The 20,239-nt window shown below is 40.8% G+C and overlaps 1 protein-coding gene across 2 annotated transcripts in view; it reads left to right on the top strand.

Annotated features, from left to right (window-relative positions):
- The first annotated feature begins 800 nt into the window (after positions 1 to 800).
- The window catches only part of OSBPL2 (oxysterol binding protein like 2), a 38,592-nt gene continuing 19,153 nt past the window's right edge, over positions 801 to 20,239 (top strand). Inside the window, exons 1-3 of one of the 2 annotated variants that reach the window (XM_050907334.1) lie at positions 801 to 817; positions 1,700 to 1,796; positions 15,558 to 15,719. In XM_050907334.1, the coding sequence (XP_050763291.1) occupies positions 15,683 to 15,719 (37 nt within the window). In that variant the 5' untranslated portion in view covers positions 801 to 817; positions 1,700 to 1,796; positions 15,558 to 15,682. The remainder of the gene's footprint in view (positions 818 to 1,699; positions 1,797 to 15,557; positions 15,720 to 20,239) is intronic. The other variant, XM_050907333.1, reaches the window with a different exon arrangement.

Below are 20,239 nucleotides of genomic sequence, written 5' to 3' on the forward strand. Positions count from 1 at the left end.
GATGGGGAGGCTCAGGCTGCCCAGAAGACACACGCTGGCCGGCAGGACATGGAAGATGTCACTGGGATGAAGGAATGGGCTGAAAACCGACCTGTTGCGTCCCGTGGCCTACGGGTGACATGTGACACGTGACACGCCTCACAGTTGGCTACAAGTTAGAAAACCCACACAACCGGTTACATTCGCATCGGTGCACAGCAAACCCCGGCACGGACCACACAGCGCGCGGCCCTGCAGGGACCGGAGTGTGACACCCGCACAGTACGGACAGCTGCTGACAAAAAACTTCCACTTTCCCCACCCCTCAGTCAGGAGGACACTTTGTCCTACAGAGGTTATGGTGAGCCGAGCTCATGTTCTGCAGCTGGCCGACGGTGACAGCACCCCACCAAGCACAACCAGACGATACCGGCTACAGCAGGACCGTGTGCGTTTGTGCCGCGGAGGCCGCATCGTCCCCTCCGGAATACGCCAGGTGAGACCGCCCAGCACAGCGTGCGATCCCGCTGCCCCCTTTATCTGCATAGACCCGCCCCTCCGGCGCGCCATTGGCCAGCAGTCTCCCCAGCAGTGGTGCGGCCCGGGGTTGTGAGGCTCGGCGCCTGATTAGCATTCGCCCCGCCCCAGGGCGAGTGGGTGGAGAAGCTGATTCGTCGCTCCGGCGAAGGCGGGGCGAGACCGCGCTCTACGATTGGTGGGGCGGCGCGTCACTCCGCCGCTGCGAGGGCCGCACTTCCGCCTCGGTGTCAGCGGTGCCGGGCGGGGGGTGGGGGGGGGGCGGCGTTGCGGCGGGGCCGTCGCGGGAGCGCGGTGCCAGGTAATGCCGCCGTGCCTCCCCCGGGCCCGGTGCCCGGGCACGCCGCCCCGCTCTGCCCTCCCCGCCGAGCCGCTCCCCTCAGGGGGCTCGGCTCCCCCACCTGCCGCAGCGGCGCCCCCGCTGAGGGAAGGGCGGGAGCGCCTCCCTCAGCCCCGCCCGGGGCCTGGCGCGGCCCAGCCCGGCGCGGGGGTCCCCTTCCCGCGGTGGGCCGCTAACGGCTCTCCTCAGCGCCGCGGGGCGTCCTGTCAGTCTGGCCGAGGGCAGGTGGGAGCGGGGTGGGGGGCGGCCCGGCCCGGCGCTGGCAGTCACCGGGCCGGGGGAGCGCGGCCACCCCAGCGCTGCGCTCTCTTTCCCGGCGGACGCGGGATCCTTGACCCGCTCGCTTGTTTTCCGAGGGCGCTGCGAGTCGTAGGCCTGTGCGGCTGAGTCAATAGCGTGGTGGATTGAAATGACGTTCCCCTTCCATGTTTCAGCGGAGGCGGCAGACCTCGTGTGCCCCGGGCTGCGGGCGGGGTGGCAGAGCCACTTTCTCAACCGTGGGGCTCTTTTCCGGGGACAGGGGAGGTAGCGGGGGTGAAGGACGTTGCTGTGCAGAGCGCGGGTTGCAGGTCAGTGGAGCTCTGTCAGTCCTAGTGTAGGGATTTTTCTAATCTTTTTTTTTTTTTTTCCTGATTGCTTTTGGAGCTGGGTAGTTTAGCAAAGGAATCTACGACACCCGGTTCCCGAGATGAATGTGTTGAGCTCAGCTTCAGCACGATACAGGAGCCTCAAGGGGGCTTTTAGGCCACAGCTGAAGCACAGAGAGCAGTTAGAATTTATTTGAGTTTGGTTTTTTGGGGTTTTTTTTGTTCTTCAGTTACCTACTCAATGTTTCTCTTACAGAGCTCCTGAAAGGGAGACAAGCAAGATGGGAAAAATAGCAGGAAAAAAGGCTTTTTTTTAAATAACATGCCACCAGAACTTCTGCATGGTAACAAAGGTATAAATTATGTTGCCATTTATTTAATTTGGATATTAATCATGTTTGTGCTATCTGTATGTTTGGATTCAGGACTCCTTTTGGAAGTGGTTTGTTACTCTGCAGCACTTGCAGGCCAGAATTTCAGATGCGGGTTCGAAATCATCTTCTGTTTTTTAGGTCTGCCATAGCCTTGTGTTTCCCCTCAGAAGTATCTGCCAAAGCCTGTTCAATGCAAGCAGATATTGCCTTAATTTACTGTGAATTTTCTTAATTAAAATACATAGCCTTCATTTAAGATTTCAAAAAGGAAAAGTAAAAAGGAGATGCAGATCTGCAGGGTAGATTAGCATTACTGTACCACTCTTCTCATAGTGTTTCCTTTTTTAAAGCTTATGCATGCAAGAAAAAATAAATTTGTTTCATTCCAACTTAACCTCCCAAAGTTCAGTAACTCCATGTTCACGTTGACATCTGGGGGCAACCACATATATATCATCTTAACAAACTTTATACCAGTATGCTCTGGGACTTCTAAAACCTCAAGGGCAATTTCTGGAAGTAGTGACTTGGGTAACTTCCAAACATAAAGCACTGCGCCATGGGCTGGAAGTAGGAGAACTGGCTAAACTAGCATGGAAGCAAGAAATTCCGAGCAGTGATTTTCCTCTAAGTAACCCCCTGGGTTTTCAGTTACTGTAAACATAGCTTTTCTTAAAGTAGTTGTCAAGTCATACAAATGTTTGACCATGTGACAGAAAGTTGAGGGCAGTCTAGGATAAGATCAGGAGTGATTCTTAATGTTGCTTTCCTGAACGAACAGCACCTCATAATGAACTTGTAACTTCGGGGAGTGCTCGAAAGGGAACACTGAGACATCTGCTGTCCAGGAATAAATACACCGTTTTTCTCCAAAACTAGCTCTTCAGCCATGCCAATATAATCTTATAAACAGAAGACAAAAGTTCAAGATAGAAAATGATGATTAGACAACAAACTCTATGCCTGCAAGTAGTTGAAGACTAGATAGATTAAAGGTTTCAGTTGATGCAATACTGAAAAACAGTGCAGTGCACATAGTTATTTGTTTGCTAACATCTATGCAAGTGTACTTGATTTGGTAACCGATCATGGAGGGTAATTTTCACTGTTGGATGGTTTCTTTAAATCAATTTTAATACTGTTACTGCTTTCTATGATATGTACTTGCTTAAGCTGACAGGTCATATGATTGAAACTGGTATTTCTGTCAGTCTTTCTTCTTGTGAATTCTACTGTGTGAACTTCACACATGCTGACCTAGAACAAAGGTGGAAAGCTTAGCTTTCTGTTATTTTAGTGTTGGCTGGAAAACATACCAATCAGGCTTTTTTGCTTTGATAAGGCTATATTTTTAAATCACTGTTTGTAGTGCCAGTCAGATGATTTTAGTTGTTGTTTTTTGAAGGCAAGATTCGCATGCAAGTACACTGAATTTTTAAGCAGATAATTCATTAGCTTTGGTATTTGAAGTAACTTGTCCTTGAACAATGCAATCTTACATCATGCTACTTGATAACTAGAACTTCCGATTACAAGCTGGCATTTTTTCTAGTCTTTCACTCAGCATCAATTTTGTCACCTGAGTCACAAAGATACAACAAATGTCTGTATTTGATGCTAATATGATGTTTTAAAATGCTTAGTCTTTAGTCTGTTCTCCGTGAAATAACTAAAATGTTTGGTTCTCTTACGTTTTTTGGAAGAAATGCACAAAATCAGGCATGCAAAGAATATGCATTAGATATGGAGTGCTCAACATTTTGAATGTTTTTGTTGAGTTTGAATATGTAACTGATCACAGGGGCATCTTCACCTAGCTGAATAAATTGGAAAGTGAGAACAATGAACAAGCTGGTCACCCTGTATCTGCCACTTTGGAAGATATGGGACTTTGATATGTTTCCTGTTGCAAAAAAAAAAAAAATAGGTTATATGTTATATCGATTCTTTTATGGTTTTTATTATTTTATGGAATAGACCACTATAGAACTTGGAACTAAAGAATACGTTATCTCAATCCTCAAATTCTTAGTAATTACTATGCAGAAGAATGTATGATGATGTAATTATTTACTTTGTATTCTTAAAGACTTGTAATAGCAAGTTGCATGAGAGCAGTAAGCAATTAGAATGTGTCAAATGTGGCTCACCATTACTTTCAGTTATACTTTTAAAAAATTTATTGTTGATTCAGTGCACAAAGATAATGTCTTAATTTTCAGGATCGATAAGTTGCAAGAATAGACTAAGCTTGCTTAAACTTGATTTTTTTTTTTTTTTTAATACAGTTACAATTGGAAATTCATTTGCTGGTCTAGACAGATCCTTTAGATTATTTCAGTGTATTTTATTATGCACATAATTTAATGAGACAGATTTTTAGTAAATTATAGCAGCCCTCCATTGAGAAAATGCAGGAGGCTGGATAGCGTTGTCTTCCTGTGATTGTTTATAAATCTGGCGGGAGCGTGCACAAAAGGTGAATGGTGCCTGCAGCTGCAGAAATACATCTGGACCTTTTAATCTCGGCCCTCATGGATTTGTAGTCCAAAACTTAAGCTGTATATTGCTCTGTTGGACACGTAGCGTCTGTGCTTGGCATTAGACTGAATGGAAACCTTGGTCTGTGGCATTCCTGTTTGAGTTCAATTCCTTTGCTGTGCTGTTCAGAGTTTTAGGTGAGATGAGGGTTGTGGCTGTTGGGATGCTATGAACCTCTGGGGTATTACAAAGAAGTTTGCATGCTTATGATATTTGTCAAGAAATGTGTTTTCATGAATGGATAACTTCATTATATTTTTATTAGCATTATTTTTACTCTTCTGAGTCAGTTTTTTTTAGGTCTCCCGAAAGAATCTGTTAATATATCTCATTGGGTTTTGATTCTAGTGATAGTTCAAAAGTAGTGATGATATGGAAAGTTTGAAGATGGTAAGCGTTTGAATTCTGAGGTGTCTGTGCTTCACGTCACTCACTTCAGACCTAACCAGCTCCAGCCACTGAGGTAGCAGAGGCCGATGTAGACTCTGTTCCCTACAACGTGTCAGTGCGATCAAGTGAGAATGAGAGTCCTTTTAATAATGTTCAATTATAAAACTTGCACATGTTTAGGCTATGAAGAAGGTAGCTCACCAGCCTATTTATAATGGTCTGTTTAGCAATATTTTTGTTTACTAGACAAAATGAGAACTTTGTTAGAAGAACAGAACTTCTCCGCCGTGCACATGTTCTTTCTAGGTTTTGCACAACGTCAGTGAAACTGTTGAATGGTTGTTTAATAGTGAAACAAAAATGCTATCTATATTTAGAGATGCAAATAACTTTATTTACATGGCCTTATTTTGTCTTAAATGTAGTTCTAAATGCTGTGCAACCATTTTATTATCCAAGTGGGTTAACGTTACTGAGCAGATAGCTGGGTGGATTCTTTATTAAAACTGAACTCTATTTAGAGATATTTGTCCTGGCTTGAGAGGTCAAATTTTATCATTTTTTAAAAAAATCTCTTGACAACAGCAAACGTAGTAACACCCTTTACTGGAATCCATTGAGTATCTACTATAAATGTAGCTTTGAAGGAAATTCAACCATAGCAGAAACTCTGACTTTCTAAAGCTTTTGCAAATTTGAGGTATAATCTTAAAACTCCTTAATAGTCTGCTAGCTTCACAGGAAAATTTCTCTAGGTTGTGTGCATGAGCTAGCGCTGCAGAATTTGAGTATGTGAGGAATTGTTGGTAGGCATAAAAATACTGTTTCTTACGCTGTAGGGCTTTGCACTAGGTTAGTCAGCTGTTGTCCTCCTGCTTTATTTGCAATATGATTGCTATCATAATTGTATAAGAGTCTCCATGACAATGATTTTTAAGATAGCTTCTACCGAATAAATGTAAAACTACACCTGCCCGGAGAGAATGGGTCCACGGAGACAAAGCTTAAAAAGTGCCTTTGAGTAGGAAGTTCTATAAACTTAAACCTGTAACTATTTTTACTGTTCTAGGGGTTTTCTCCAGTGAGGTTATATGCTGTAATTGTCTTCACATTCATAAACTTCAGTGATCGATTTGTAGGGGTGGTTACATTATGATGAGAAATATTCAAGCATAGTTAATTTTATCTTCAAAGTAAGTTTTGGTTCAAAGAGAAGTGTTCATAAATGATTAATTATATATCTACTGACACTTGTGTCCAAAGCTGCTGTGCTTGGAGTTATTGATTACTTCCCACCTTGTCTCTTACAAATAAGATAAAACAAATCCTCAGGAAACTACTAAGAAGTAACTGGTTTTACAATACAGTACTGAGTTACTAATTTTTTTCACAGTGTGGCTAGAAGTGAGCTGGTTTATCAGTCATGATCAAACCTAGCGTTATGCATCATGGGTAGAGAAGGCATGTAAACAAGAATTTTGTGATCTTTTACAATTGTGGGCAATGAAATAGTTTCCAAGGGAACGCTACAAAGTCCAAAGAATGCTGTACCAGATGCTCTCAGGTGGAAAAATGTCTCAAATATTGATGTAGTGTTAAAAAAGGAGAACATTTACACAATTCTGTGGGAATTTCAGTGAAGTGTTTTGCATCAGAAAATATTAATCTGCTGCAATCAAGTTTCTTTGGTCTTTTTGTTTGTTTGTTAGGTTTGGTAGAAGTTCTGTGAGCCAGTATCCTTGGCTGTAGAACAGAATTTTTGGCTGAAGTGAAACTGGGGATAGCCATTGGTTCTGTAGTTAATTGAGCACTAGACTGTGTGCATATTTTCTGTCCAGTTTCATCTTTACAATTTTTATGTTCAATAAATAGTACTTCTGATAGCAGTGCTGTAGCTTTGTGCTGGGGGCAATATTTAGTGTGTGGGACAATTATTGTCATTTGTTCTGATGCAGAAACAAATTTTGTAGCCTGAACTCAGTTGCAAACCAGACTTCTAGCATTTTGGTTGGCTCTAATTCTTGTGAAGTATCACCACAAATCTGTATTCCTGAGAGAACAGAACATGATTCTCTCTGCCATAAATCTGTTTGGCTCATGTGTTCAAAGCTAAATTTTCAGATGTTCAGTTTGCTGCCACCATTGTTTCAAGTGCTTTAAAAATAAGTTCAACTAAACTATCAGCTTAGGATGCTTTACTGCTTTGGTTCTGTTGTGGGTTGACCCCAGCAGGCAGCTGAGCCCCACACAGCTCCCCCCTTCCGTGGGATGTGGGAGGCAATCGGAAGGGCAAAACTGAGAAAACTTAGGGGTAGACACAAAGACACTTTAGTAAGTAAAGGCAGGGGAAAAAGCCAAATAGAAATAAAGAAAAACAAGAGATGCAAAAGCAATCGCTCGCTATCAGCTGACCCGTGTCCAGCCAGTCCCTGAGCAATGGCAACCCCTGCAAAACTCTCCTCCAGTTTTATTGCTGAGCGTGACGGTATATGGTAGGGAATATCCCTTTTGTCAGTTGGGGTCAGCTGTCCTGGCTGCATTGCCTCCCAGCCTCTTGTCCACCCCCAGCCTCCTCGCTGTGGGGGCAGAATGAGAAAGGGAGAAAGCCTTGATGCTGTGTAAGCATTCTTGAGCAATAAAACATGGGTGTATTATCAACACTGCTTTGGTCACAAATCCAAAGCACAGCACCATACAGGCTGCTAGAACAGAAATTAACTCCGTCCCAGCAGGACCCAGTACAGGTACTCAGCTGTCCCCAGGGCATTTAATAACTCCCAGCTACATTAAGGCCTATAATAGGGATAGCTGCAATCTTCAAAGAAATAGAAAAGTGACGGTGGGCCAGGTCTTCAGCTGATGCTCTTCACTCAACCTCTCTGCGCTTTGTTTAACAGTCTTGAGAAGAAAGTTGCCCTTCTCTTACTGTGGATGCGGAGTGAGTTTCACGTTGCCAAGACATCTTGGTGGAAGAAGCTATTACATTCAAACTTCGGAGTAAGAAACAAATCTAACGTGGTAAATAAAATCCTCTTCTGGATTCTGCCATCTGTGTAGCTGTTCTCTGGTTGGAGAGATTTTAAGTGCATAATAATAACAGCAGGTATCTAAATAGCCAATTAAATTGACTTCTTGGCTAATTTTTATAGGTGTTTTAGATCCAGTGTTGTTGGTAACCTAATTTCATGAGTCAATTAAGATTCATCCTTGCTGAAGCTTTTATTCAGAGATGAAACACTGCAGTTTGATGCTTTCAGGAGATGTGTATGAAGCAAAACCACATGAATATTTATCTTCTAGTTCAAGCTATTTATTTCTGTCCCTTGAAGTACTACAGCTATATTTTATTTCAGCTGGTAACTCAAGAGAAGATGGGGTTGGCTCTTATTCCACCAGTCATGCTGTAGGACTGTTGGGTTTTTTTGTTCTCCTTTTTTTTTTCATTTGTTATTTTTAGTGTTAGTATGAAGGGTGTGTATATTTGATCTTCTACTGGCTCTTTTGGAGTCTCTTTCTGGACAGAAGGTGCATCATGAACCCAGGATATCAAACTAATGAGAATGTTGCTCTTTATTAACATATGCTGTTAGGTGGATTAAATGGGACATGGAATGAATTTTCCTTTGTATCGAGCTAATTTTAAATTCTGTCAATACTATTTCTATTAAATTGAGCTTGTGCCCTTTTGACCCATTAAAGAAAAGCAAAAACCTGAAAACTGAGTGTCTTTTCAGAGTTGGTGGGATTTTCCCCTTCTCTTCCTCCCCCTGGCAGTACTTGTGCAGTATTTTTATCATATGAGATTTGACAGAAAGTTTTCATTATTTCTTTTTTTTTTGTGAGGAAGGCCTCAAGTGACTTCCTTTTTTTTTTTTTTTTTTTTTTTTTTTTTTTTTTTTTTGCTTTGCTTGCAAGTATTCTCCTTTCAAGTTAATAAACTTAATTTGTTTTAAAACTTGCTGTGGAAGTGCCCATCCAACAAAACCTTGTTAGGCATGTGAAAAAGCTGATGAATGTGCTAGTTCATTAATTCTTTGGTGGCACTCTAATTCCAGTGTATTGAACTTCTAACAGCCTACCTGCTCATGCTGGTGAATGTCTCTGTTTATTTTCATGACTGCTTACTGTGTCCATACTTGGTTTTACTTAAATGCTCCTTGATCTCACAGGTAGATATGTCTCATAGAGCTAGAACATGTGCTTTAAGAGCGAAAAAACCAGGATTTGTAAAGGTAGCAGGATGGTGTCAACAAAGCAGTGGCTTTCCAGAATTGCTGCATGTGAAATTTCAACTTCAGGTCTGGAGGAATAAGACACTGCAGCTGTAGTCAGCCAGGCAGACTTCAAAACTGATCTTGCTGAACCGCATTCCAGTTAAATTAGCTACTCCAGCTGTAAATGCTTACCTTTCTATAGAAATGTAAATGTTTCTTCAAGGAGGAGTAACTTTTGGTTAACCAGCTGGGTCTTTGTTGAGGATTAACACAGAAGAACAAGTTAGTATGGAGTAACTAGTTATGTTAAATTAACTAAGTCATAGTAATTGCATGTTTAAACTCTTACAGGTTGTTTTGAACAGGTACTAGTGTTTGGTGTTCTTTAATTGGTGTACAAGTTCTGAGGATCCAGGATCTTAGCGACACAGACATAAGCTTTTTTTTTTTAATTTTTTCTGTTGAGGAATGGAATTTGAGAAGGAGCAAGCATATGTGGTGACAAATTTGACGGATTACTAACCTATCCAGATAAATGGCATAGGAAATTTCAACTCTTAGTACTTGATAGAGTTGTAAGCAAATGAAATGATGTTATGGACAACCGTTAGAGGTCATCTCCACAGCCTCATCTGGCATATAGGTGTGGAGAGTACAGGTGCCAGAGAGCAGCCTTCGACTGCTCAGCAGGCAGTGGATCTCCACAGCTTTGGTTTCAGAGAGAAGCTATGAAGGTGGAACCTCTCTTTACAAGGAGTGCGTGCATCTCTTCTCATATAGATGCTCACATGTGCGTCACAGAATGCATTGAGCAAATTAGATGTTATAAAGTGATTTGCAAAGTTTTGCACTTTTGTTGTCCTGGTTTTAAAAATAAATTCAAGTGGGAGGAAATGGTGTAAAATAGGTGGGAACTGCGCAAAGTCTGGGACTTTGATACTGTATCTCTGGAAGAGAGTTCCCTGTACCTTCTACTGCTGGGGACTGTGAGCTTGTATGGGACCCTCCGATCTGTGCAGAGTTAAGCTTTTGAAAGCAAAGCATGTTACCGGAGGCCAGATCACCTGGTACGTGTCACTGTTGAGTTACAGGTTCAGCGCAATGCTTGACAGAACACTTTGTTTGACATTATTCATAACCAGCTGATTGACAGGTACGTAATGACTTTGTTCTTCTTTCGTCATGGGATCTTAGCTGTCACTGTAGTGTAGGTGGTATGAATAGTTACGTTCTCTGCATCAAGGCTGTAAAGATCACTGAGAGAAGCATGTTTTCTCCTGAGAGTGAGCCTCTCAGGATCTGTCTTGGTACGTGTTGTGACCATTGGTGTGCCATGCATGTTTAGGAACAGCCCTTTCTGTTTGTTCTCTCTGTCTGTGGCAGATGTACTTCTGGAAGGCAGTGTGTCAATCTTAGTAATTCCCTCCTCTCTGTCAAAACTATTTCAAGGTGTGCTATGGACGTGGTGCAGGTATCTTCTTGTGTTTCCGCAGTATTTATTACAACTGCATGCTTTGTTTCATCCTTTGCCTTTGCAAAACATCCGTGTGTCCTTTAAGAAAAGGACTGTCCATGGTCATCAGTCATACAGGAATGTGTGAACCTTTTCTGATAAATTGTGAGAATTTAAAGTTTTAATGAGTAACCTGCTTTTGACTAGTTGTGCAGCACCAGTGAGACCTTTTAATAACAAAAGTACAAAACAGACTTTGTGCCCATGTGACTAGTAGTTAGTTATATTTCCATCCCTTACCTGTTCAGGTTTTGGTGTTACCTGCTTGGGACAAACATGGCATTTTTATTTCAGCATTGGTATCTGCATTTCTAAATTGTGTTATTGGACAGCATAATATCTTGTTTAACCTGTTTGTGGATGGCTTTACAGCATCACCAAGGTGCAAAGCTTATTTCAAAGGAACCAAAATGGTAGTCCTTTGATTAGAAGATAGCAGAACCTCTTAGAAGCTTTGACTTCGCATGCTATGCTTAGCTTAACTCTTGCTAGTCTGGTTTTGTATATTGTAGGCATTGACATGCAAATAAGCAAAATGACTAGAAAAACTAGGTTCTACCCAAATAACTTGTCCAAGACTTGCTTCAATAAATTATGTTAAGCTTCGTTGTTTTCTGTTAATTGCTTTGGCACTCACTTTAAATGTAATTTCAAAGAGTAAAATCATATTGTGAATATTCTGGACAACCTAGTACAGAGAATTTCTCAGAGAAAAATATAAGATAATACAGCCTGCAGTACAGATTTACCAACCAATTATGAAGTTGTACTGTTGTGATGGGTATTATACTTTTTTTGGATGTTTTTATCTGTTGTTTTTCAGTTTGAGCTTAAAAAATAGCATCTGTCCTGTAGGGAAATCAATCTATTACAAAAATAAAAATAAATGTGGCAGTTTTTATTCATGCACACAAATCCCATAATAAATCCAATGAGCATATACCAATCTATAGCCTTAAAACATGAGGAAATAGATGAGCTTTGTCGCTTATCTTGTAAACCACAAAATCTGGGCTGCTTGTGGTCAGGGGTGTGTTGTCATCATTAAATGACAAATTTCCAGTTCTCTTAAGATGCCTCTACTTGCAGCTTTTTCCTATTATTTATAAAATGATTTATATACCGTCTCTTCTTTGGTCATCGATGTGGCAATGCAGCTGGGCTGCAATCCCCAGGCAAAAGCACCTTTCTGGGTGTCCGTGCCTTGAGGACCCAGGCCCAGCCCGTTAGCTCTGGCTGTTAAAGTGAAGCTCACCAAGATAATTTTAACCTGTAAACCAGCAAACCCTGATTGCTGAAATAGCATTCTCTACAACAAAGAGCAAGCGAGGTCCTGTATGGAAAACTGTGTGTTACATTCCTAATGATTACTATGTATGTAAGAAAGTATCTAAATATACTTTGTATTTCTTCTACATTGGAGGACTAAGAGATGTGAACATGATACGATGTTTATGCTTTATGAAAGATTTTCCAGGATGGCAGTTGGTCCTAAGCTCCTGAAGGTCTATCTGACACAGGAGTATTGCACCCTTCCTTGAATGGCAATTTTGATAAAAGCTGTTAACTACAGTTGCTAGTGTGCAAGTGAATTCTTTTGGGTACATCATGGACATGGAGGAGGAAATACAGATTACAAATGCTGAATATGAAGCAAACAGGATGTTTTTGTCTTCTGGCATTTCAGCCTAGTTGAAAGTAACTTTTTGCTGTTGCTTTTAGTACGAGAAAAGGACTTAATCCCAGCTTTTTGGCTCATGAAAGCTAAATGCTGTTATCATTGTGTGTTCAGCTACATGCAAATTCACATTAATCTCTGCTAAATAAAAGAACTGAATGTAAAAGAAGTGATATGAGCATTAAGTTATTCCTAGTGTAACACTGATGCAAAATATATTACTTTATCCTTTTAAAAATGCTCCTAGCACCTTAGGAGAATTTGCAACTATTATTTAAAGTGACTTCCATGAATATTTTGGTTTTTAGGTAATAGTTACAAAGCTTGTATATAACTTACAGGAATATGGCTGAACTTTCATTTTCAAATAACAGTGAGCTTAAGGTGTGGTGTGAGGTGCGTATCAGGAGAACAGAGCATAACTCTGGCTTTCAGTTAACTCAAGTCTTTGATTCTAGTTACTTCATTTGTACTTGGTAAGTGTTTTTTATAGGAAAGCTTCATTGTCTTTGAGTGAAACTGCGTGCTGTGGGATGTAGTTCCACTTCACAAGTCCTTTTGTAATGCAATTATTGTGCAGGAGGGAGGAGAGGAGAAACTGGCATTCATCTGTATGACCTTGTTTACTCTAAGGCTCTTAATGATAAGATAACTGACGATTTTTTTAAGTCATAATTTTTATTTCTTAGTGCCTTCTATATAAGACTATAGCATACTGGAGTTGCTGTTATGAAGCATCTCTGGAGCTTGCAAGCTGATATGTAATGTGGCTGTGTTTGGATAGGGACCCTGAGGAAGTGTGCTCTTTGCATTTGAACTGAATGGGGGTGGTTTTTGAACTAGCTCTTTTTTTTCCTTTTTATGTGTTGCAGATAGATATAAGGCTGTTTCAGAACAAAATCCCACCACATGAGCTGTGTGCAACAGTAGGATAGTCCTGCTGCAAGAGCTTAAATAAAAAATAGAGACAAAACATAAAAAGGGAAGATGCAAGAAAACATGGAGAAAATGAGGGAATTGTATATGCACAAGATACAGGCCTCTCATGATCCACACCGCAAGTTTCCTTCTGGAAATATGGGCTGCTGTTTTGCTAGAAGGATACAATACTTGCGGACAATTGAAACCATAAATGTCTTGCATCTTCAAGGATACAGTACCTTAGAGGGTTAAAGAAGCCCTCTAATGTAACTTCTTTTTTGGCAAACTAGTGGAGTCATTCCAGCATGGTGATAATGGCTTCTGGGGTGAACAGTTGTCCTGAGATGTTGAGTTCCTGTTTTCTGTAGCAATAGTTTTCTTTGGATTCCCTCTTTCTGCCCTTGTTGAAAGGTTTACATAGTTGCATCCTCAAGGACAGATTTTCCGCAAAGATATGACATATTTGGAGACCTTGGAAGAGATACTTCCAGATATATTCCTGGTGGGGCTGGAAGGTTTGGAGAAGATCTAAGACTGACAGCAGCTTTGGTATGAACAACCTTTGTTTTACAGAGTCAAGGACTGGCTTCCACTAGGCAAGGTAACACAGGGATAGGTACACTGACTTGTACTTAGAGTACAGATTTAGAACAATGTTATCAGTTCTGCTGTTTACTTCACCCAGAAATCTGAGCTAGCTGCTACTCTTGAACCAGTTGTTAGTTAAGAGGATTTCTCCCTTTCTTTGATTCTGAGGCAGCATGGTTGCTAGTGGCCTGAACTGCCTGTATCTTTTTGGAGTGGAGCTGCTGCTCCTTTCCCTTATGCAAGCAGAGCATTTGCTGATAGCCTTGCACTGGAAGTCTTCAGACATACATGTATCTGACTTGTTAATGTTTTGAGCTGTTGCATCCTTGCCTAGGAGAATGCAGCACTTTGACAAAAGTAAGTCAGAAACTTGTTGCTGATGAGCAAGAAAATTGAAGAAAGTTTAAAGGTCTCTGACTGGAGAACAGCACAGGAAAAAGGGAAGGAAACTATCATCCAGCTGAGAGCAATTGCAACAGCACTGTAGCAACAGTCAAGAGAAGCGGCTGTATAAAGTTTTGTCCTTGTGGAGGTAAGGACTTGTAAATAAGAAATTACTGAAGATTATGTGGAAGCTCAGGTACTCACCATGATGCAGAGATTGATGTAAAATCCTATAGTGGCAAGGAAATAGGGTTCCTAAGGGAAAAGCGACAAACTGGAATACCTGACCTTGACAGACACAACACTTCAAGGCGAACGCTACATTCGTTAACTTAGATGAATTCCAAAATAGGCTATTTTAGCTCCTCCTTCTGAATGGAGAATTGGAAGGACTGTATGTGTGTGACACATCCAAATAGCTTTTATTCTGGGCAGTGAGGTAAAAAGACTTGAAACACAGGAGGAATCATGCAACTTGATTTCTTGCAGAGAGGAAGAAGGAATTGGCTTCAAACATGGCAAGCTCTTCTACTAGGAGTAGAGTGCGCTTCTGGCTTTGTTTCTCTTAATTGGAATGGAATTGTGTGAGTTATAATTACTCTGGAAAAACTACTGTCACAAAAGCAGTGGGATCTTCAAGGATCATAAAAAATTGAGACTGACAGATTGAGGTTGTTTTGGAGGAGGTATCAATAGCATTGTCATGCTGTCGTTTATCATTGTGTACTTGGCTCATCATTGGTACCTGATGAACGTTTGTAAGAGTGGAAACTAAATTTTCTCATTATTCTCCTTAGACTAAAATTGGGTGAAGTAAAAATGTTTACGTTACACCATTGCCAGCCATCTGGAAAAAATCTAATTTAGCCTATCCATAAAGTAGAGCTGGAATGCTTCAGAAATCTGTAAGTTATTTGCAGTGTGCTTGGTCTTACTGAGAAAAAGTTTGTTGTTTCTTTATACTCTCCCTCTAGAGGGAACAATCTCCAGTTGCGTCTTCAAGAGTTCATAGCAATAGCCTGACAAAACTTCTCTAGTGGTCATTAGCTATTGATTGCATGGTGTAGAGTTTGGCCCAACATTTTTGTGCAACAGTGAGATTGAGATATAAGGTTCTCTTTCTTGTTCCCAGCTGATGCAGTAAGGCTTATCCTGTTGCTGAAGAGGAGAATTTTTGTTTTGCCAGCTGCCTGTCTTCCTTCAGTTTTCTGCTCCTTCTAGCTGTACTCGCCTGAAATTTAACTTGCAGTAAATAAGATATATTTTACAGTAATGTATATGATGTATTTATATGGAGAGGAGTGTGGTGTAGTACATCAGCTGTTCTTGTGGTAGGTAGTATTTGTCTTCAGAATGACTTTGGTATCAAAGCAGGCTGTTTACTTATGAATGCAAAAATCCATCTTTTACCATGGGAAGAAATAGGAAAATTAGTATTTGTCAAGTGTGCATGTTTGTGCACATAAGAAATGTGGAAGTTGCTAATTCTGTTTCCCTGTCTTGACAAACAGATCATCTAAAGCAGCTGGGTATTTGCAAAAGACTTCGACAGCACACAGATACTTAATCTCTAAATCAAGTTCAACGATGCATTAGAGGAAGCTGGATTGGCTGTACAGAGATTTCACACTGAAGGATGAATAGTGAAGAAGAGTTTTATGATGCCGTTACAGGTGAGTGATGGGCACAGTGCCAAGGAAAAAAAAAAAGCTATAAACTGCATTGTGTGTATGGTGAGGGGCTAGTAATATATTGTTGTTAATAAATAAAATTAAGACACTTGGTAAAACTTGTAGTGCTATCTTCTTAAAAGAAGAAAGGAAGAATTATAATTCAGGTTCAGACTTGGAAATGAGGGGGGTTTTTTTATTAAAGCTTAATACTGGCTATCATTTTGCAACTGTAACAGTCCTTTAGTGGCCAAGTCTTGCTTTCATTTTCTGTAAAATGCAGGTAATTTAATAGCAGCTTGAGAAGTAATGCTTTTAAGACCCTTTGAAATGTGTAATCTCTTCCGTGGGTTATTTTTATTGTTATTTCACTCATTTCTTTATTTTAATGGAAAATTTACTGTGAAGAATTGAAGCAGAATATGTTTTTCTAGTCAGAAAAAAATTACTGTAAAAGTATGCTTTCAAGATAGGGAGCCAAAAGTCTTTGCAATCTAGTATTGTTTCTAGAAAAGCAAACATGAATCACTTCACACTTGAGCAGTGTATCAAATAGTACTTTTCTTTGAACTAAGAAGGATGAATGGTTATTTATAAGAGCCTTACATGGTTTTAGTGGTGAAATAAAATGCTTAAAGTATTTTAATAAAAAAAAAATCCTTTCAAAGATCTCAAACAATTTTAAAGTCTTCCACTTAAATGTCTGCTCAGAAATCCTGCTCAGTAATAGAGGTGAAATGAGAAATGCCAGCAATAGTGAGTGTAGAGTGCTTAATGTAGAATCACAGGGATGAAAAGAGAATAATGGGAAGCATGAAAGCTGGAGGAATGGAAGTTTCATGGTATATTTAAGTGGGTAAGGTAGACTTAGACATGGTTGGTTGGAAATTCATATGAGGAGTAAACAGAGGGGGCTGGGTGAAGCAACGTGACTGACAGCGGGCTGTACAGGACTTGTCACAATTATGTCATGGAGAAGAGAAGGAAATTTGGATTGCATTCATGCTAGCTAGGAGTGGTAGGGGCTAGTACTCCAGATTAATCTGTAAAATCAAATCATTGTACCATAAAAATTTTGAAAACACAATGGATTTTTCCTGTATGTCTTTAGTAATCTTTCAATTCCAAGAGCTCAGGACCACAGCTATAAATGAACTAGATTTTTTTTCCACTGAAAAAGGTGAACAGAAATGTGCCTCTAAGTATGAGGTCTGTGTCGTACAGCTTTGATGTTGATGCATTCCTTTGTCTCTTGCTGCAGAAATACACAGCCCCCAGTGTTTGAGTCATCTGTGTTTGAACACTCTGGTTTTGTCCTCTTTCCTCTTCTTTTTCTGCCTTTCCTGAGCCTCAAAAGGTTGATTCTCCCTGCAAGTGCTCAAAGTGATAATGACTTCTGAGCTATTGTGGATGAGATGTTCTTGTACCTTGCAGTCTTGGCTGGCTCTGCTCAGAAGTGGGATGTTGTGCATCAGTTCTGTGAGCACTCCTTGTCCTGTCCTCATCTTATTCTTCCACAGGGAGGAATGTGATGGCAGGAGAGAAGTTTCTAAGCAAAAGAAGATCTAGTGTCTTTCTAGGCTCTCAGCACAGCCCTCCTCTGGTGGAGGGTGTTTGGTCTGCAGCAGCCACTCCAGGAACTAAATGAGGTTGAACTTTTTTCCCTTATATATGTTGCCCTGGAGCGTGCCCCACAGGTACTTGGTTTAAGAGGAGTGCTAAGTTTGGGATAGTTTGTTTCAGATTCTTTCTCCCTCGGGACAGCCTTTAAAGACAGGTGCTCAATCTCTTTCTCCAGCTAGATGCTTTAGAAGATGCTGACTGTTTGATGGATTACTTGCACAAACCTAGTGAAGTCTAGACCTAGTTCTTTGTAGCTGTGTCTTGTCCCAGTCATACATAAATGTGATGCTAAGAACAACTGTAAATAGGTCTTTTGGCATTCATGTTCCCCAACTGCCAATGCCTGTAGCAACTCTTTGCTCCTGTTAGCACCATGGACGGTGTATCTTTCGGACGGTGTATCTTTCAGATGGTGCTTTGCTGAACTTTTTAGGTTCTAATGGGTCCTGATTGTGCCTGCCTCTCTTAGTTTTTGGATGGTCTGGACATGGTAGGTGTAGACCCAGTAGTCTCAGGAGATCAAGTTCAGAATCTAGGTCCTTTCTGAGCCAAGGTGAGCTTTTACGTTCCACAGTGAAAACTTCAGGACATGAGGTTCCAAATTTTGATAAAAAAAATGAAAGACCCTTGGCAGACTCCTCAGTCTGTTCTTTCCAAGGATACTCTCCTTCCTTTAGGTCAGATCAGCAGATGGGCAGAAGCCACCTTTAGACATGTGCTTGTTCTGCTCTAAGTCTAGGATTGGGACATGGCTACCGGGAACAAGAATATTCTCCAGCTGTGTCTTAGCTTCATGTTGAGATGAAAAAAACATGTAGACCATACTCTTCTCCTCTTGCTCCCGCAGAGTCCTGGGCCCTGGTTTCCCCAGAGGGAGCTGCAATGTGTTTCCACAAGTTCACTGATTTTAGTAATTGGGTACTGTGGTTTGCGTCCTATAAGTAGCAAACCAGGCTTAGTAGAGCACTTGAACTCTGTGGGAAGTTACACTTTAGAATTCTGCAGCAGTCTCAGCAGCAGCCCAAGTAGTATGCTGCCTCCTTTAAGATATTATGAGTTCACTCCTTGAGGAAGCCACAACTTTTCTGTAGTTACTAATTGATGACATCCACTTCTAGAACATGAATCTATCCTAAGGAGACCCCTGGTTTTTGTTGTGGAGGATTTCATCTCTTTGGCTGAGAAGTTTCCTGCTTCTGACACTGTCCCCATCACATCCAAAAGACATGCTCATGTGATGGAATTGCATGCTGTGTGGTTGGGAATCATCCTCCTGGCAGATGATTTGACCCTGACTGGATGATGATTACACCTGTAAATGTGCAGGATGGACTGTGTTATATAGGTGATGAATCGAGTTAGTGACCGGTAGAGTTTCCATGGAGAGAAGTTTCTTTACATTCAGAGGTTATTGGCATTGCTGATTAGTCGGACACTTGACATCCTTACTTCATGAATGAGTACTCCCTTCGGGAATCTCTTGGGAACGTTACCTGTGGTCTCAGTTAATTCTTGACAGGACAGCATCTGCTTTTTCTCAATACAGGAGGTAGTCTTTTCTGAGACTGGATCAGGTAAAGTGGTCAATCCTTTGATGATTTCAGATTCTTTGAAATTTTATGTGAGACAGGGAGCATATAGCTTTGATCACTTGCCTCTAGCCTATGTCACCTTGAGTTTATTAATCTCATCACAAACTTATTAAAGACTGTGTGCCATCAGGTTCTGCTCTGTCAGAACTGTATCCTTCATTAATTCTGTCAGATATCTGTTTGCCAAAGTGTTTTGTGAGAGGATTGCCACAGAACAGGAAAATGCTTGGCTAGTTACCAGGGTAATTTATTTTTGACAACCATGAATAGTTTAATTTTGCATTTTTAAATATTAACCTGCAATTCCATGGAAATCTGTTCTGTGCCCATGAGGTTAATCCAGCCTGGTGTATTTGTGAGGATGTTGCCCTTCTGTTTCCTATTGCTTGGCTGTTGTTCACTGTAAACTATTGCTTTCACTTGGGGAGGAGGAAGTGAGGTATCTGCTGCCAAATTTATATATTTTCATCATGTCTGGATCAAACTGAATCAGCGGATTCTGCCATAATGTTTAAGTATTGCAGATCTTGTGAAAGGCCCGCCCACCTACTGTCGGAGCAGCACGATACGGCTATGTGTTGTGAAGATGGACTTGTTTTGAAAAGTGGAGAATGGTAATTTCTGGCAAAGAAAAAATTACCTCTTGCTTCACTTGCTATGTACATTTCCAGCATATTTATCCCTACTCCTTATGCCCTTTTTAGGTCTGAAGGTTCTCAGTACTACGCTATTTTGATTCCCTTTCTGTCTTGAGTGACAAGGCTTAATTAGCATTTAAGGAAGTTGCTGACTGTACGAAAGGGGCGGTCTTGTGTCTTCGTACATGACTCATAGAACAGTGTGCCTCTCTGCTCCCTCGTAGGTGGATGTATAGCATAGTCTGGGTGGACTTGTTTCATTTGCAGGATGTGGAAGAAGAAGGCTAAGAAAACTAGAGTTACTGGCAAGTCATTTTTCTTTAAGCTCTTGAAATAGATTAATGTTGGCACCCAATTTAAGTATTTGACTTCGAAAATTTAAGACTTTTTAAAAGCTTTTGTTTCATCCTTAGCACACATAAGTTGGGACTTTTGATTAAGCTAATTTTTGACAGTTTATTTCTGTGTGTGGTCCCCTATCCCCCTTTTAAATCCCATTTTTATCCTCACTCCCAGTGGCTTTTCACTATAAAAGCTGTACTCTAAGTAAAACTTATATACTCAGTTTTGCAAGTTCAAGGCTTTAATGGCAGCTGGAGAAAGGCTCTTTTTGTAACTTAGAAAAACTACAACAAATCATTTCAGTAAACTATTTTTATTCCAGATCAGT

This window comes from Gymnogyps californianus, chromosome 17, assembly GCF_018139145.2.
Source record: "Gymnogyps californianus isolate 813 chromosome 17, ASM1813914v2, whole genome shotgun sequence".
NCBI lineage: Eukaryota > Metazoa > Chordata > Aves > Accipitriformes > Cathartidae > Gymnogyps > Gymnogyps californianus.